This window comes from Schistocerca serialis, chromosome 11 (assembly GCF_023864345.2).
Source record: "Schistocerca serialis cubense isolate TAMUIC-IGC-003099 chromosome 11, iqSchSeri2.2, whole genome shotgun sequence".
Taxonomy (NCBI): Eukaryota; Metazoa; Arthropoda; class Insecta; order Orthoptera; family Acrididae; genus Schistocerca; species Schistocerca serialis.
In genome coordinates, this window is record NC_064648.1 from 197,453,974 (window position 1) to 197,471,169 (window position 17,196).

General features: G+C 38.8%; 1 protein-coding gene across 1 annotated transcript in view; it reads right to left on the reverse strand.

Moving 5' to 3' along the window:
* Positions 1 to 1,498: 1,498 nt before the first annotated feature.
* Positions 1,499 to 17,196, reverse strand: part of LOC126427310 (putative sodium-dependent multivitamin transporter) — a 143,641-nt gene continuing 127,943 nt past the window's right edge. Inside the window, exons 11-13 of the mRNA XM_050089614.1 lie at positions 15,202 to 15,397; positions 9,746 to 9,913; positions 1,499 to 1,895 (exon numbers count right to left, since the gene is read on the reverse strand). Coding sequence (XP_049945571.1) covers positions 9,785 to 9,913; positions 15,202 to 15,397 — 325 coding nt within the window. The 3' untranslated portion in view covers positions 1,499 to 1,895; positions 9,746 to 9,784. The remainder of the gene's footprint in view (positions 1,896 to 9,745; positions 9,914 to 15,201; positions 15,398 to 17,196) is intronic.

Here is a 17,196-nt window from a genome sequence, read left to right on the forward strand (position 1 = left end):
GAAGGTGAAACCACACAGACATTACAGTAAAATGTCAAAAGCAATAATCCTGCAGGCTTTCTCGCTGCAATGTGCACTAGTGTTGTTCCAGCTTGCAGATGGTAACAGTTCCCACAGCAATGAATATCATGACCATATATGTTAAACTGTGCTTTAACTTTAATGTTCTGTAGGCAGCTGACACTGTTCTGTGCAAATTTACACAAAACTATTAGATAAAAACAGCAGCTAGTAGTATGATAAGATGATCAGTAATTTCCTTTAAAAAATAATAATGTTGCTCTTGTCCAACTACATTCTGCTAAACAAAATTCTGGAAACTAAATACAAAACAATTAAGTGTTTCTTGAGTCAAATATTTGGATAAATTGTTCTAGGAACTAGTTTTGAAAACATAATGGATGTAGCGTAGCCCACTGACAAAGTATTTAAAATGGGCAAAGAGGCACTGAGGAAATATAGAAGAGAAGAAAGTAATGACAAATTATTTTGTTAAAAAAAGGATGGATGAAGGAGCAAACAAGGAGATTCTAAATTAGATCAGTATTTCTTCACTTGTAAAAATATGCACTAAACTTCTACGGGATATTAAAAGAATGCAGTCAACCACATTAACCAGGTAAGTTGTGGAGCTGTACAAAACCAGCAGTAAAGCTAGAATACAGACAATGGAACTTGTCATGACAGTAAAGATGACTTGAAAAAAGCAGGGATAACACAACAGCTAATGTTCAACAAATTTCATGTCTCTACCCACACCTTTTAATGAATACTTTAACTCACTCCATACCCCTAATGTGGAGCCAGAACAAAATGGGTGAATGAATGGATGAAAAACATGTTTACCACTAAATTCTTTTTACACTGTACAAGTTGAACCCACATTATAAATACCATATTTGTTGATTTCTTTGCCAATTATGCAATATGTGTTTGTATAAGTTCAGCTGTGGTGGAAATGGTGCAGATAGCAATGCAGTGTGTTGTATTGAGTTCTATTTAAACTGATGCATTATTCAAAAGAGTGAAGTACAGATGCAGCTTGATTTCGAATTACTCAATTTACTACAGGTGCCAAAAATCAGCTGACAGTGGGTGAGTGAATGATGAAATAAAGAAACATTCATATTTAAAAAAATTTTAAAGCTGAAATGGCAAAATGGTTTTAACCTTAAAAAAATTTACTTTGGCAAGGAACCCATACACACAAGACAAGACAGATTCTTCTAAAGTGCAACATGCTCTAGAAAAATAATTACAGTGCAGTAAATATGATGGAAAACGTACATGTGCAAATTTTTTGATTGGTTTGTATCTGTGACCTTTTATAGGCAACTAGTTTTATTTTGGAGGCATCTTTTCTATGCCATTCAACAATATTATTCAGCCATCTTTACACCATCCAATGCCTCCACCCTCCTCTAGTATTGATCTTCATCACACGATTATTGATTTCCTGGTCAGAACTTTTTCCAATATTGTAATAATTATTGTCATACTTTTGCTCACAGTTTACCAGGTAAGCAATTGCCCATATTTAATAAGTCCACTGAAATGTTACATTTGTGAAAGTTTCTACACTGCGCAGTATTGCATCACCAGTTAACTTCAGCAACATTTTGCTGTCTCATATAATCTCTCCCACTCTCTTTGGCTGCTTCTGTCGAGACTTCATGCACCTATAAAACTGATTTTGCAGTGCTTCATTATTTGCAGCAATTCAGCTGAACAGAAGAGAACTGAGAATAAAAAGCACAGCTATTACAAACTGAGGAATACTGAGTGTTTACATTTTTTTCCCTTTTTTACAAAACTAGAAAATAAATAGACTAAGTTGTTGCAGCCTCTGTAGAGAAGGCTGGAATGTCTCAGGCTGGGAACCTGCAGATCAGCACCTGCAACACAATAACAGGGAAAACAAACAGTCACACATACTGGATTTCAAACATTCAGTTTACGTGGTTGTGGGAAACATAGATGCTGTGTAAAGGGAAATTAAAGAAACCTTTGGAAAAGCTCAGTGGGCAAACTCATATTTAGCAAAGAAAGGAAGGCTGAAATGTGGAAGAAATATACAGAGGCAGTAGATGAACATGATATGGGAGATATGACATTGTGAGAAGAGTCTGACAGAGCATTGAAAGATGTAAGTGAAAACAAGGCACTTGGAAATAGATGAAATTCCCCCAGAAATACTGAGCTCCTTGGAAGAGTCAGCCATGACAAAACTATGCTGCCTGGTGTTCAAGACATGTGTTACAGGTGAAATACCCACAAACATCAAGAAAAAGTTTATAACTGCTATTTCAAAAAAGGCAAGTGACAGGTGTGAAGGCAAATGACAGGTGTGATAATACTGAACCATAAGTTTAATAATTCATGACTGCAAACTTCTAGCAAATTATTTATAGAAGAATGGAAAGAATCATACAAGCCAAATCAGAGGAGAATCTCCTCTTTGAAGTTGCTAAGATAGCAGGAATAAAATTCAGGGTGCACAAGCTTACAGTCTGTAAAGAAACCAGAGTACAGGTATAGGAATTAAAAAGCATGAGAAGAAAGAGTCAGGGTTGTAGCAAACTAGACTGCAGTGAGAAGAACTGAAGGACACAAACGGAATGAGACCAGGTTTTAGCCTATATCCCAAGTTACTCAGTTTGTACATTGAGCAATAGAAAAGGAAACCAGACAATTTTGGACAGGGAATTATGATTTAGGGAGCAGACAAAAAATCGAAGTTTATTGATAACATCATAATTGTATCAGAGACAGCAAAGGACTGCGGGAATCAGTCGAATGGAATGGATAACGCCTTCAGAAGAGGTTACAAGGTGAACACCAACAAAAGTAAAGCAAGGCTAGTGGAATGTAGCCTAATTAAATAAGGAGGGGGCAGGGCTATTTTATTAGGAAATGAGACACTGAAAGCTACAGATGAGTTTTGCTATATGGACAGCAAAATAAATGACAATGACCAAAGTAGAGAGGATGTAAAATGCAAATAGGAAGGTAATTATTCACAAAAAAGAGAAATTTATTAACATCAAATACAAATTTAAGTGTTAAGGAGTCTCTTCTGAAAGTATCTTTCTTAATTGCAGCCCTGTATAGAAGTCAAATGTCAACAATATGGACTTCTGGGAAGAAACATGGTGCTATGGGAGAATTCTGAAGATTAGATGGGTAGACTAATGTGGAGGTACAGAACCAAATTATGGAAAAAAAAAGAAATTTATTGTTCAACTTGACAGAAAGAGTAGTTTGATTGAGAGGACTTAATCCTGAGGCAGCAATGAATTGTTGGGGGGGAGTATCTGCAGGGAGGGGGGGGGGGGGGGAAATTGTAGAGCTTTGCTGCAGAAATAAGGCTGATAACAACGTAATCTCAGTCTCTTTTACAATGAGAAGATATGTTGCATATTTGATACTATTTTCGCTATATTGAGTCATACATAATTGAAAATCATATCTACATCTACATCCATATTCTGCAATCCACTGTGAGGTGCGTGGCAGAGGATACATAACATTGTACCAGTTATTAGGCTTTCTTCCTGTTCCGTTCATGTATGGAGGGCGGGAAGAATGATTGAATGCCTCTGTGCATGCAGTAATTATTCTAATCTTATCCTCACAGTCCCTGTGTGAGTTATACATTTGGGATTGTAGTATATCCCTAGAGTAATCATTTAAAGCTGCTTCTTGAAACTCTGTCAGTAGACATTCTGGGGATACTTTACACCTATCTTTGAGAGTCTTCCAGTTCAGGTCCTTCAGTATCTATCTGACAATCTTCCACGGATTAAACAAACCTGTGATTATTTGCGCTGCCCTGCTCTGTATACAGGGTGACAACTATTGAACTATATGAAAAAAAGTTAAATTAGTTACAAACTATGGCATGCATACACTTTATTCAACATGTAAATGATATTTGGATTTAGGTTATGACACGTTTGATATATCTGCCAACATTGGCAATGATGTGGCACAGATGAATAGCGAAATTGTACACGACTTGTTGAATTGTCTGAACATTGATGCCGTCGATGACCTCCGAAATGGCGTTTTCCAGCTCGGCAATGGTTTTGGGGTTATTGTGTACACCTTGTCTTTAATATAGCCCCACAAAATGCAGTCACATGTTTTCAGATCCAGAGAATCTGGATGAGGGGAATGTGGCTTGTGCCAGTGGCCTCTGGGTACTCCAGAGCCAGAATGGGGTCCCCAAAGTGCTCCTCCAGGGCATTAAACACACTCCTGCTTTCGTGGGGTTAAGTTCTGTCTTGCATGAACCACTTATTGTAGAAATAAGGGTCACTTTAGATAATGGGGACAAAATTGTCTTACAAAACATTCACATACTATTAAGAAGTTACTGTGCCAGTAAGAGAGATAGCACCGATTATTCCACGACTGGACATTGCACACCAAACAGACACCCACTGAAGGTGAAGAGACTTCTCGATAATGAAATGCAGATTCTCAGTCCCCCCAAATGCACCAGTTTTGCTTATTGACGGACTCGTCTAAATGAAAATGCACTTTTCCGTTAAACCGAACAATATTCAGATCAAAGTCCTGTTTGTCACTTCTGTGTACAATAGTGCTGATGAAACACAACCACTGTTCCATACCCTTGGGGCTAAATGGCTGACGGGTTTGAATTTTGTACAGGAATAGACGCATGTTTCAACAACAATTTGTCGCAGTATCTCCGGTTGGTTCCCACCTGTTGTGCAGCTCGTCTCATCAATTTCCTGTGGCCGGTTTGAAACACAGCATGCATATTCTTGAAGTTTTCAACCTTTTTGGATGATCAATATTGCTGACACTGTCCTCACGACACTACCCATTCTCTCAAACTTGCAAATCAAATTGTTGATTGTTAGCACACTTGGACCAGTTGTCTTCTGCTTGAACTATTTCCTTCGTACCACAGTTGGGGTGCTATTGCTCGTATGGTAGGCCTTTACAAGCACTATACACTCAGGCACACTGTGCTGTGACATTTTCGCATGCAAATGGTGAAAGGCATGTGTGAATTCACATACCAATTCCCATCATGCCCTGCAGCCAACCGTGTAGTTTGAACATCCTAACGCAAGCCATTCAGAATTTGATGATGATTTTATTTCATATAGTTCAATAGCTGTCAGAATGTACGTTCAATATCTCCTGTTAGTTCTGTCTGGTATGGGTCCCACCCTTGAGCAATATTCTTGAACGAGCCGCACAAGTGATTTGTAAGCAATCTCCTTTGTAGACTGAATGCACTTCCACAGTATTCTACCAATGAAGCACAGTCTAACAGCAGCAACTACCCACAACTGAGCCTGAGTGAACATCCCATTTCATATCCCTACAAAGCATTACAACCAGTTATTTGTATGAGCTGGATAATCCAAACTGTGGCTCATTGATGTTATAGTCATAGGATACTGCATTTTTTCATTTTGTTGAGTGCAAAATTTTACATTTTTGAACATTTAGAGAAAGTTACCAATCTCTGCACCACACTGAAATCTTAACAAGATCTAACTGAATATTTATAAAATATTTATCCCACTTTCTTTCAGATAGTACTTCATTATAGATAACTGCATCATCTGTGAAAATCCTGATTTTACTATTAATACTATCTGCAAGGTCATTAACATACAACAAGAACACTACTTGCATCACAACAGCCAAAATGACTTCTGCATCTGACAATGACTCTCCATCCAAGATAGCATGCTGCATCCTTCTTACCAAAAAGTCCTCAATCCAGTCACAAATATCACTTGATACCTCATATGATCATACTTTTGACAATAAGCAAAGCTGTGGTTCTAAGTCAAATCCGTTTCAGAAAACAAGAAACATAACATCCACCTGGTTGCCTTGATCCAAAGCTTTCAATATGTCATGGGAGAAATGTGAAAGTTTGGTTTGAAAACCATGCTGTCTGGCATTGAGGACGTCATTTTATTCAATGTACATCATTTTGTTTGAGCTCAGAAAATGTTCTAAGATTCTACAACAAATTGATGTCAAGGATATTAGATGACAGTTTTGTGGATCACTTCTACTACCTTTCTTGTAGATAAGTGTGACCTATACCTTTTTCGGAGAACTTGACACAGTTTTTTGTTTAAGGGATCTATGAGAGATTACAGTTATGAGATGGGCTGACTCAGCCACAAATTCAATATAGACTCTGACAGGGATTCAATCGGGCCTGCAGCTTTGTTCAGTTTTAACAATCTCAGCCATTTCTTAACACCACTGGCACCAATACTTCTTTCATTCATCTTTTCAGTGGTACAAGGACTAAAGTTGAGCAATTCTCCTGGGTTTTCCTTTGTAAAGTAAATTTGAAAATGTAGTTAAGCATTTCAGGTTTTGCTCTGCTACCCTCAATTTCAGTTCCTGTCTCATTCACTAGGGCTGGACGCTAACTTTGTGCATTAACAGCCTTTACATAGGAACAGAATTTCTTTGGTTTTTGTGAAATGTCATTTTCACAATATTCTGCTATGGTGGTCATTGAAGGCATCAGTAATTGATCTCTTGACAGCCAAATGCATTTCATTCAGCACCTATCTATAGCCTTACTATTTGTTTTACACCTGTTATGCAGTAATCTTTGTTTGTTTAGAAGTTTCTTTGCAGTGACAGTGTATCATGGAGTTTCCCTAATGGCAGTAAATAGACAACCTTGACATAATTTACTTTTTGATATGCACTGTAAAGTGTTGGATGAAAGTTCAGCCTATTCCCCTGGCATGTTTCACTCAGACTTCCATTTCCTCTTAAAATTCAAAGTTGCTCTTGTTCATCAGCATTTTTCACCTAACACAGAAGCAACTCCAGCTGTGGAAGAGTGCCTTGCAGCCCTTCCAATGGTACACTACAAAGACGAAATTTCACTGGATGAAATATGTTAATGTTAAAGAAGATTATGTTGAAAAACATTCTGGAAACATAAATGCACGTTTTTCAGTATGAGGCAGAGAACTTTCGAGACCTCCCTCCTACCTCCACTGATTTCATCTCTACTGATTACACTTATTACACATTTCAGTTAATTCTGAAGTTCATTATGAAGTGCACAGCAGAAGACACAGCCCACTGTACCACATATTTACATTTCATCCTGCTCCATTACCTCGTACAATTCTGTCTGTATTATGTCTGAAATGCAAAGTCTTTTTTGTGAGGTAAGGGAGATTGTTACACACAGAGAAATAATCCATTTTAAAAATGACATTCCTACAGCGTGATTATATCAAACCTATGGAAATGCTGGAAAGGCGTTATTTCAGTGGATAAAAAGTGGTATTATTGGTTTGTCCAATGCATGATATCTTTATGTAATTACTGATGCAAGGGGGTGGGAGATTGTCACCCCCAAGGAAGTTGCATCACAGGAATGCCATTTTTGAAAATACTGCAGTGAATGGAAAGAGTAATGACTCGAGGAATAAACTCTGGAATTTTGGTGTATGGAGTTATTGCTCCTTCTATGAAAGCAGGCAACAAATGTTCATAATATTGAGGTATTCAGTGGTGTAACTGATTACTATTTGGAAAGCAAGCATTCATTTATTTGCATACCATTTATATAAGAGTAATTTTGTAATTCTTCCATGAGGTCTTCCATGAGATCCTATAGCTCTGATATTTTTCTTGCATGGACTTTTACATTGTAGTATTGTGATTCTTCACTGGATAACTGTCTATTAAAGTTGGAAATCTGCTGCTTGCTTAAGAAAATGTGTTGCTCTGACATCCACAAATCCACAAAAATATTTATACAGGGTGTTACAAAAAGGTACGGCCAAACTTTCAGGAAACATTCCTCACACACAAAGAAAGAAAATATGTTATGTGGACATGTGTCCGGAAACGCTTACTTTCCATGTTAGAGCTCATTTTATTACTTCTCTTCAAATCACATTCATCATGGAATGGAAACACACAGCAACAGAACGTATCAGCGTGACTTCAAACACTTTGTTACAGGAAATGTTCAAAATGTCCTCCGTTAGTGAGGATACATCCATCCACCCTCCGACGCATGGAATCCCTGATGCGCTGATGCAGCCCTGGACAATGACGTATTGTATCACAGCCATCCACAATACGAGCATGAAGAGTCTCAACATTTAGTACCGGCATTGCATAGACAAGAGCTTTTAAATGCCCCCACAAATGAAAGTCAAGACGGTTGAGGTCAGGAGAGCGTGGAGGCCACAGAATTGGTACGCCTCTACCAATCCATCAGTCACCGATTCTGTTGTCGAGAAGCGTACGAACACTTCAACTGAAATGTGCAGGAGCTCCATCGTGCATGAACCACATGTTGTGTCGTACTTGTAAAGGCACATGTTCTAGCAGCACAGGTAGAGTATCCCGTATGAAATCATGATAACGTGCTCCATTGAGCGTAGGTGGAAGAACATGGGGCCCAATCGAGACATCACCAACAATGCCTGACCAAACATTCACAGAAAATCTGTGTTGATGACGTGATTGCACAATTGCATGTGGATTCTCGTCAGCCCACACATGTCGATTGTGAAAATGTACAATTTAATCACGTCGCAATGAAGCCTCATCCGTAAAGAGAACATTTGCACTGAAATGAGGATCGACACATTGTCAGATGAACCATTCGCAAAAGTGTACCCCTGGAGGCCAATTGGCTGCTGATAGTGCCTGCACACGCTGTACACGGTACGGAAACAACTGGTTCTCCCATACCACTCTCCATACAGTGACGTGGTCAACGTTACCTTGTACAGCAGCAACTTCTCTGACGATGACATTAGGGTTATCATCAACTGCACGAAGAATTGCCTCATCCATTGCAGGTGTCCTCATCATTCTAGGTCTTCCCCAGTCGCGAGTCGTAGGCTGGAATGTTCCGTGCTCCCTAAGACGCCGATCAATTGCTTCGAACGTCTTCCTGTCGGGACACCTTCGTTCTGGAAATCTGTGTCGTTACAAATACACCGCGCCACAGCTATTGCCCCGTGCTAATCCGTACATCAAATGGGCATCTGCCAACTCCGCATTTGTAAACATTGCACTGACTGCAAAACCACGTTCGTGATGAACACTAATCTGTCGATGCTACGTACTGATGTGCTTGATGCTGGTACTGTAGAGCAATGAGTCGCATGTCAACACGAGCACCGAAGTCAAGATTACCTTCCTTCAATTGGGCCAACTGGCGATGAATCGAGGAAGTATAGTACATACTGGCGAAACTAAAATGAGCTCTAACATGGAAATTAAGTGTTTCCGGACACATGTCCACATAACATCTTTTCTTTATTTGTGTGTGAAGAATGTTTCCTGAAAGTTTGGCCGTACCTTTTTCTAACACCCTGTATAATTTGGTACCAGGTGGTGGTAATGAAAGGACTAACACACATATAGCTGAGCATGACCTCACAAATTAAGTTCTGGCACAGGTAAACAAGAAAAATTATCCAGTCAGTATACTCTGTGACCTTGCTACAGTCTGTGACATCATGCCTTCTACAAATGGCATCTAACCTTCAGAAGAGAAAGTAGAGGGTCGCACTGGTGCACTTAGACACAAGAACGAAACAAACTTGACAATTGTATAACATCAAATGTAGGTCCCATAAGTGGCAGTACCAGGTCTGTTGTTTATCTTGGGTCAAATTATGATGATCCCTCAAGTATAGGGAACATACATTCATGGTCGCATGCCATGTGGATTCACCTTTCAGCTCACAGCAGTCCCCACTGTACTCTGTCGACATCACATTGGGGTGACGTGGTGGCCACCTATGCCATTGAGCGGCTCCTCCTGGCTCTTGGTGTCTGCAGCTGGTCCCACACCATTGGACAGGTCACCGGCCACACGTGTCAGCTGCACCGGGTTGGAGCCCTGCACACACATACATACTGGCTGCACCCACTGACTGTGCTAGAGCCAAATAGGAAAAACTTTAAACTGTCAATATTTTATGGAACTTTTCCAAGGCCTTCAGATGCACAGATCTTTTAATTCTACAAGAGAAACCATAAAATGTTGCATTGTGAACAGAGTCTTGTCTCAGTTACAGAAAACAGATCACATTAACAAATTATAATACAGGAATAAAACCAAATTCACAGTGAGAAATGCACTAAGTATGGAGATCCACAAGGATCAGTATTTCGCCCACTACTGTTTTGCCCTAAATAAAATGTGATATAGAGATTCTTGAGCAATATTTCTGGGCGTATTGGTGTGAGAAATCCATGCTATCCAGTGGCTTTTTACAGAATAATTGCTTCTAGTTTGACTCTTTACACAATTTTTTTTTTTTCATATCTGGATTGGGCTGCAAACTAAGCTTTCACTTGACTCAGCTGCTATATACGGGACCTAATTGTTAAATACTGTATATTGCATTGTCATGGAAAAATATTTGGACTTCACTTGTAACTGCCCGCAATTGACTTTACAAGGAGATGATGATTACAGAGCAATCTAATTAACAGGACATTGAACTCACAGAGACACAGAATTCCACTGTTCACTGGTTGTAGCTTTTCTGATGTGGTATGAAGATATTATGATATGGTTTGCCATCCATGTGAGAATATTTCATTATAGCATCGCTGTATTGTTCCTTCCACTGCATTCAGTGAACCTTCACACTAGATGTATTGGCCAACTCGATCCATACTACTCTGCACCACTGTTAACATACAGCTAACACTGCTAGAAAAGAAACCTGAGAAAGTACTGAGCTGTTTGAAAATCCAGCTTGAGGGGAAAGATTAAAATGGACACTACTGATGTTGGCAGCAAGAATTGCGAGCAAATGGAACAAATTTGTTTCCAAACAAGACACACAGTGCATAATGTAAATGTTGGGTTGCAAATGTCTATGATATGCAGACATTTGCAGCACAACCACATCACAATACCTTCACAGCAGGCCAGAATAGCTACACCCAGGCCTATCACTGAAGCCTGTTTGTGTACAGTGTAGTTTTGCCTTTCTTTAAGTTTACAGTCCCGTTAGTTTGGTTACTCTGAAATCATCATCATCTTCTTCTTCTTCTTCTTCTACTTCTTCATAAGTCAGTTGCTGGGAAGTTATAAGTGAACTTTAAGTAACTTTCAACAATAAGTACAATGTAGAGTAGTTAACAGTAACTTTCTGAATATAGTAGGTGAGTTAAATAAAAACTTAGTTTCTCCAGGTAATTATCTAATTCTCTTAGGAAACGGCTTTCAAAGACTGCTATCTGAAATACACCTCTATGATACTAGAAAGGTGGAGATTCAGTCACTGAGTCAATAAGTGAAGACTAAGAACTCTCAGGTACATGATGGATTATCTAGCAGAATACTAAAGCACTGTGCTGCCTATGTTGGTCCAGTACTTGGCCAAATTTGTAATTCTTCTTTTAGGAATGTTTAGTTTCCTGAATGCTTAAAGAACTCAACAGTGAAACCACTTTATATAAAAAAAAATATTAAAAAAATGGATAATGGAGACAAATTCACATTTCAGTGCCAATGGCTTTTCAGAAGGAGTTTAAAAAAATTAATAAGTAGCAATAATATTTTGTCTATTGTAAGTAATTGTGCAACTGGGAATTTGCAGAAGTGACTTTATACTGACTGACCAGCCCAGTGACTGTACATGGTTGTGCACGAACTGCCCTCTGCTCTGTAGCAGCAGCTGTTTATAGATGCATATAAATCTGTCTTTACAGAAAAATAAATTATGTATAAGATTTTTGAAAACATAGTCAGTGATCTTAAAAGTAGTTAAAATCAAGACTGTTTTAAATTTTAATTTTAATAAATTATGCAGTTGCTGAATTTCAACAGTAACATAAAAGACAGAAAAGTAGAGAAAACATATATACATTAAGCAATTAAGTTATTTTGATTAACAACTATCTGAATGCACAAAAAACAACACATGTAGCTGGTTCTAATTTTATGAGCAAAATTTTAAGCGTGTACTAGAATTATGTGGAAGAACACATTGAGATTTGAGGGGACTCACTAAAATTCATCATCCTGGTGCTGTGGGGAACAGAACCCATGTTATAGTAAAAGTAGCTTCTTTTCCACATTTTCAAAGGTCTAAACAAAAAAATTTTACTGTGCAATCAAGTTTTGAACACAAGAACAACTGTTCAGAAGAGGAAAGTTTACACTTTTATCACAAATGCAATGTAGAATGAAATGAGTCAGTTCTTAATTGCAAAAGCCAGAGAATCTTAAATCTGTTCATTACTGCCCCACCTACCACAAATGCAAAGAAAGTTTCAGGTAAACCCTAGGTATTTTTTGGCATAGACTCCAAATCTGCAATAAAATGAAGATTTCCATTTGAAAATAAAAAAAATTGACCACTGCATTGTGGGGAGAGAAGTTAGTGGGCAGCACAGATATATGTCCCCTTTGAAAATATTAACTTTTTATCTGGAACATTTTTTCATACAATTCACATTTTTTGGAGCTATTCAGTTGTTCTATACCAAAACAAACAACCTATACATTAAATACAGGGTGTTTAAATATAGTGTCATATATTCCTATATGAGTTAGTATTGGTGAATAATAGAAGGAAAGTACTTATTTTGATATGTCCAAAAATCAATACCTGTTATGACATGAGCTGTTGAAAATCCGCAGTTCTCAGACTGTATTTTATTTACAGATGAGGCAGAATTCACAAGAGATGCCATAGTAAATTACTACAGTATGCATGTATGGACCAATGCAATACTTGAGCAATCACAGTGATAAGGCATCAGGATCACTTCAGAATGAATGTATGGCTGGGAATTGTCAGTGAAAGGCTCTTAGGGCTGTAGACTTTACCATACAGTTAAACAGGTGCCGCATATCAGTTTTCTGTACAATAAATTATTAGCACTAATGGAGAACATTACCATTACAGAAAGATGATTGTTTTATGCATGACAGGTCACCACCCAATTTTCTACTGATTGTGTAACAGTATCTCACTGCAATGTTCATGGGTAATGGATTGACTGGGGAGGTCCAGTACCATGGTCTCCTCATTGACCAAATCTGAATCCGTTGGATTTCTGGCTCTGGGGATATTTAACAACATTGATGTGTGTCCGACCCATCAACAATGTCAAGATGTTGCAGTAGCTTGTGACCAATGCACAAAACACAATCCAAATGGTGCTCCGTATATCTGAAAGAATGCTTATTCACTGTGAAGTAGCACTGAAGAATGCATCAGAATGCATGGTAAGTGCATGCCTGTAGCATATATTTCTATGTAACACACAGATGGGAATGAGAGAACACATTGAGCCATATCTCAACAGATACTGGTTTCCGGACACATCTTTTATTCCATTTTTGACCAATATTAGCTCCTACAGGTATATGTAACAATTTTCTATAATACCCTGTATATGTAAAGGGTGACATCACAATAAGTGGAGGAACAGTACCTTACTACATTCTGCCATGTCTAAATATAATTTGTGAGGCTCTTACTTTCTCCCCATTTTATTATCAGTTTCTTGGTTGTTCTCCTTTTACCTTAAGTTGCCTTGTTTGCATACATATTGAGTTTTTCGGTCACCCCAACACCGCTATATGTGATCCAGCATGACACACGGCATTTCCTGTAAGCTCAATCTCTCTGATGAGCGAGACGACCTTTGACAAATGATCGGCATATATAGTGGAGCCATTCTTCTGACTCTCAGCGCCCATTAAGTCATAGAGCATATTGTGTAGCTACATCACAGAAGCTGAGTTGTCAGATCGGCCCCAGTGGGGTCATACCAGAATGGCTCATGTGACTTTTTTTAAAACTAAGTACCAAGATTTGTCTCTTGAGAGCCATTTAAGCCACTAGACTAAATAAGTCTGCAGTCAAGAAAGACACTCTATAATTTAATAATAAAATTAAATAAATTAAGTTTAATAATAAAGTAAAGGACAAAAGAGATAAAGCTAGTATTCTTTACCCCACAGAATCTCGGTCAAACACTTGTAAATAAATAGTATGTGGCCTGTGAAAAGTACGACACTGTTGGTATATATTGCATCAGTTGTGACAATTGTCCTGCCAGGTATGTGTGGCAGACTGGCAGAGGGCCTGCTATTATGTTTCGAGAACACGACAGTCTGAGAAATTCAAAGTCCACTTTAAGTAGCAGCTTACGTGATTCAGGCCACTCCATAACAGGTGTAGTCAATAATTCAAAAGTCTTAGACAGAGAAGTGAAGGACCATCTTAAACGTTGTGGAAGAGTCTAAAGCTATACCCCAAACATACCCTTAACAATCAGCTGGAGTTAAGACGTTACAATATACTGTCTATCTTTGATCACCTTTCAAAGATGTAGTGTGATATTTGCTAGGTTATTGATCCTGGGCTTGTTGTTTCTGGTCTATTTGGCTTTACAATTTTTTTGCTGACATATTTTATAATTTATATGATTATGCTGTGTAACAGAGGCCTCAAACATTTCCAAAATATTTGGATTGCGTAAAAATGTTTGTAGCTTTCCCTGCTATGTGCACGGTGATGCTAGTGCCCTCCATGATACACATGAACACACTGGCACACTGAGCAGGCTGAAGCATTGCTGTCTGCAGCTTCCCAGTATGAAGTGAGGATTCATAACCAGGGGCGTTCAATGTATCTAACTGGGGCTTTTACTTTTCTTGTTTTGTTATTTTGCTCTTTTCACTGTAGGTAGGTGCACATTTAATATTTCAGTTTTCAACCTGTCAATTTGAATTACGACATCCCGCTTGTTGTGGGTAACAGTACTTTACTTTGAGATGTCGACTACCCCTCCTTTTTGTATCTGGGTTTAAACATGTCACTGATGTGTGAGTACTTCGTATTGGTTGTCGTCAGCATAGGTTATTAGGATAGCTATCTGTTTATCGTAATGTTCATTGTACATTTCCTATCTTGTACACTTGAAGATGTGATTTGAAATCACAAAAGTTTTTGTGTTCCCATAATAGTTCATATACAAGTGAAAGAGGTTTATTTCAGAAACACTTTATAATCAACTCCACCACTAAAACAGCTTTTAATCCAATACTAAATGTGTCTTCAAACAGATTATATCTGAAATTGACTGCCTAATCAGTTGTCAGGACATCGCTCAGCTGGAGACAGTGCTGCCAGTGTTACCACTGCCACTCACCCTGCACCCTCTCCTCGCGAGCAGCACCCTCCGGACTGGCGGCACGAAGAGGTCGGGGTCTGGCGGCGGCACGCTGCGGTCCCCCCCGCAGGTGACGCCCGCCACCCACGACGCGATGGTGCCCACGACGAGTGTCAGCAGGAATCCCAGCACGACAACCCACAGGTACGACACGCGGTACAGGTAGAAGTACTCGCTGCAATGTGAGGGATAATACGTATTGTACATATGTGTAACATGTGGATCCCAGGTGTGGTGTGCGTGTGACATCATGATATAACTACCAATGTTGTTGTTGTGGTCTTCAGTCCAGAGACTGGTTTGATGCAGCTCTCCATGCTACTCTAACCTGTGCAAGCTTCTTCATCTCCCAGTACCTACTGCAACCTACATCCTTCTGAATCTGTTTAGTGTATTCATCTCTTGGTCTCCCTCTATGATTTTTACCCTCCACACTGCCCTCCAATACTAAATTGGTGATCCCTTGATGCCTCAGAACATGTCCTACCAAACAATCTCTTCTTCTAGTCAAGTTGTGCCACAAACTGCTTTTCTCCCCAATTCTGTTCAATACCTCCTCATTAGTTATGTTATCTACCCATTTAATCTTGAGCATTCTTCTGTAGCACCACATTTTGAAAACTTCTATTCTCTTCTTGTCTAAACTACTTATCATCCACATTTCACTTCCATACATTTCTACACACCATACAAATACTTTCAGAAACGACTTCCTGACACTTAAATCTATACCCAATGTTAACAAATTTGTCTTCTTCAGAAATGCTTTTCTTGCCATTGCCAGTCTAGATTTGATATCCTCTCTACTTCAACCATCATCAGTTATTTTGCTACCCAAATAGCACAACCCCTTTACTAATTTAAGTGTCTCATTTCTTAATATAATTCCCTCAGCATCACCTGATTTAATTCGACTACATTCCATTGTCCTCGTTTTGCTTTTGTTGATGTTCATCTTATATCATCCTTTCAAGACACTGTCCATTCCATTCAGCTGCTCTTCCAGGTCCTTTGCTGTCTCTGACAGAATTACAATGTCATCGGCAAACCTCAAAGTTTTTATTTCTCCTCCATGGATTTTAATTCCTACTCCAAATTTTTCTTTTGCTTCCTTTACTGCTTGCTCAATATACAGATTGAATAACATTGGGGCCGGCCAGTGTGGCCGAGCGGTTCTAGGCGCTACAGTCTGGAACTGCGCGACCGCTACGTTCGCAGGTTCGAATCCTGCCTCGGGCATGGATGTGTGTGATGTCCTTAGGTTAGTTCAGTGTAAGTAGTTCTAAGTTCTAGGGGACTAATGACCTCAGCAGTTAAGTCCCATAGTGCTCAGAGCCATTTTTGAAAAACATTGGGGATAGTCCCTTCCCAACCACTGCTTCTCTTTCATGCCACTTGAGTCTTATAACTGTCATCTGGTTTCTGTACAAATTGTAAATAGCCTTTCTCTCCCTGTATTTTACTCCTGCCACCTTCAGAATTTAAAAGAGAGTATTCCAATCAACTTTGTCAAACACAGGCCTGCCTTTCCTTAATGTGTTCTCTAAGATAAGTCATATGGTCAGCATAGCCTCACGTGTTCCAACATTTGTACTGTCAATACGGAATTTTAATTGAACGCTACTCTTTCTGTTTACTAAACTACCCCATACAGTGTGCATTTTTTCATACTTCCACCCTTTTATTCTCAGGTGATGCTTCATTCCACTATTATGAGCCATATTTGAATGTTTTCTGTATATTCTTTGCTGATTTTATGTTAATCTTGTTTTATGAGACATTGCATTTCATTAATAGTTGCTTGTAAGTGGAAGGTACACAGTGTTTTAATAACTTTTCAATAAATTATTAGGAACAGTAAAAATGTATTGAAGTACTCATATATGCAGAAATGTTAAGAATAATCAAGAAGTTAGTATTGATTAGAATGAAAGCAGTTGCTGACGTGTGTGAATATTACCAGACTATCAGTTT